Source organism: Symphodus melops (genome assembly GCF_947650265.1).
Source record: "Symphodus melops genome assembly, chromosome: 8".
Taxonomy (NCBI): Eukaryota; Metazoa; Chordata; class Actinopteri; order Labriformes; family Labridae; genus Symphodus; species Symphodus melops.
Genome location: NC_136698.1, coordinates 27539099 through 27542024, shown reverse-complemented (window position 1 = coordinate 27542024; position 2926 = coordinate 27539099). Strand labels below are relative to the sequence as shown.

Here is a 2926-nt window from a genome sequence, read left to right as displayed (position 1 = left end):
GATGTTTGTTTGTTTGTTTTTTTTTTGAGACATCTGTAATTAAAATATTTTCTTTCCTCTAAATGTATATCAACTGTGCCAGCTGAATCTAAACCGGTCAGAAATCTGTCCAACAACACAATGTGCAACACTCGTCTTACAGTTTAAAACTGCTTTATTTTCTTGAGCTCACTACATGCATCTCTGCTGCATAAATGAAAGGGAATTATTGTTGACTAACACCATTTAAAGAGATGCAGAGAGTCAGTGTTAAAAGTGTTTTCTCAAACCTTTTTAAAAAGCGATAAAAAAAACTTCACTGATAAAAAAAAAACACAGCAAACCTTTAAAATACATTTTAAAACTCAAAGATAAGATGTGATCCGTCTGATCTCGTGTAATAGGAGGGATTCTTTAGGTGACTTTAGGTGATGTAGGCCCAGTAATTCTTCCCGCCTCTCTTTAAAGGTCAAAGCTCTGCTGCGCCTGTGCATCCAAAGTTATTATTACATCACTGTTTATAGTAGGTGTGTGAATGATCAACAACCAATATTATTGGCAGAAATAGAGGGCCCAATAATCCCATGGAGGCTTGGGGCCGGCTCTGTGTCAGGGTGCACGTTTTTATCCAGCAGGTTGGACATCTCCATCCAGGACAGGTCCCACTGCACCTCCGTCACATCCTGTTTGGTCTCAGGAAGATCCACAGCTGGAAGTTCCTCTTTAGACACGGGCCAACATCTGCAGGTGCAAACCGTCTGATACCTGCACACACACACACACACACACACACACACACATACACACACACACACACACACACACACACACACACACACACACACACACACACACACACACACACACACACACACACACACACACACACACACACATAATCAGAGAAGAATCGATGTAACAGTGAAAGAAAGTAACAGACTGCTCGACTTTTCTGATCGGTTCTGAGACAAACCTGTGCTGACGAACGAGCCACACGGAAACAGGAATCAGCAGCAGGAGTAAAAATATGAGCACAACAGCGATCCATGACCAGGAGCCTGAGGAAAACATCAACAATTACAAGTTTAAGTGGAAGAAATCAAGAAAGTGGAAGATGACAACATCTCAGCGTGAAGACTGGATTTCTTATTTACAGCTGCGATGTCACAAAGAATCTTTTGATTTTAGCACAAAGCCCTTTAATTTAAATTATTAAAGGATGCTAATGTCTTTTTATTCCATGCAAAGAACATCAAGCAGACATAACAATAATCCTTAATAATCTTCCATTCATCATATATTTCTGCAGAATTATTTGGTCAATTTGATTTCAAAAATATATTAAAAAAACTCCATTTTAATATTAATGACTACTATTGATCATGTTGTTTTATAAGATTCAGTTTTTACTATTAAATTAATTAAAATACATATTTATGCTCTCAGACTAAAAGTACTTAATGTTGTTAAAGTAATATTTTTTTTTTTTTGAAGTAATGTCACAAACATGTCACCTCGACCCGAGGTTCTCAAACTTTTTTAGACCACGGACCCCCTTTATCCAAGGACCGCGTCGTTATGTTGATAAGCTTGTACTAATACTATGCAATGATCTATTGGTACAAAACTAAAGTGGGCGGGACTATTGGACAAAATAGCTAATTTTATTGGTGCAGGAGGTCTCAGTTTGTAGACGTGTTTTTTCAGCACACATTTACAACTATTTTGTAAATTATTCCAGTTTATAGCTCCCCAAGCTACAAACCCAACATTTGTGCACCATCAGTAAAAACCTGCTCACCTGGAAACTCACCTGGTCTCACATCTCAGATAATGTATACTGTATAAAACCACCATAAACCACCGACTGTTTAATAAACCACTTTTTAAAATGTATTTAACCTTTTACAGGCCACTCATTGAAATACTTTGAAATTCAAAAACTCAACCTCATAGTGTTATTCAGGGACATCACAAAACTTTATTTCTGTCAGTGACATAGGGTGAGCTCTTCTGATTGGCTGAGAGAAGATCACATGCTTCTCTACCTTACTGAGGTGCAGAAGGCTGACCGTATGTAATGTTTGTGGAAATTACCAAAAAATAGTCACTTGCCCTGTAAAGGGTTAACTGGAGACCTTGGATTACCTGATTACTGTTTTACTGAGTTCAATTGTAGAATATTAAAAAGATGATAGAAACAGAACTAGACAATTCCTGCAGAAATTGTGATGGTGGTTGCCATGTGTGTGTGTGTGTGTGTGTGTGTGTGTGTGTGTGTGTGTGTGTGTGTGTGGGACTGTAGGGTCTGACTGTCTTGCGTTTAACTGCAGTCAGCTAACAGCTAAGGCCCGAAATATGCTCAACGTTAGATACGCAGCACCAAAATGCGCGAGGTACAACTACGCGTCCGCAAGTTGGTTTCCCTGGTTTCCCCGGACATTTGGCGGTTGACGTGCATATAGGAGGCGTTTTTAAAAAAAATGACGGAACAGGACACGATGTTTGAGGAGCGTTTTGATGGATATGGTTCGTGATTATAACCATCTTTATGATATCCGTTTCCGGACCACACAAACGGTAGACACACTGAGCTCTATTTGGCTGCCTGCCCCCTACAGGAGGCCTCCGGTAAGACACGTATGTTACGTTAGGACTTTGCGAGTATAAGCAAAGACAACGCGAGTGACAATCAGAACGCGTACGTGTCCGTTTGGTACGAACGTTGAGCATATTTCGGGCCTAAGACAGAACTGTGTCCCTGCTGCTCCCTGATTGGTTGATGTTCAGCTTTGATCTGCCAGAACATTCCATCAATGTATTTGAATGGGCTTACCACTGCTCGCAAAACCTCAAATATCTTGAAAACTAAACATGGTATCACCGATCCGTTTGGACTGTGAGCGACAGAACAAATAGGCGCACCTTTTGATGTATTTTATTTTTA

At 39.8% G+C, this 2926-nt stretch overlaps 1 protein-coding gene across 1 annotated transcript in view; it reads right to left on the bottom strand.

Annotated features, from left to right (window-relative positions):
* Positions 1-167: 167 nt before the first annotated feature.
* The window catches only part of LOC306828388 (uncharacterized protein), a 3525-nt gene continuing 766 nt past the window's right edge, over positions 168-2926 (bottom strand). Inside the window, exons 3-4 of the mRNA XM_079350841.1 lie at positions 953-1037; positions 168-744 (exon numbers count right to left, since the gene is read on the bottom strand). Of these exons, the coding sequence (XP_079206967.1) occupies positions 519-744; positions 953-1037 (311 nt within the window). The 3' untranslated portion in view covers positions 168-518. The remainder of the gene's footprint in view (positions 745-952; positions 1038-2926) is intronic.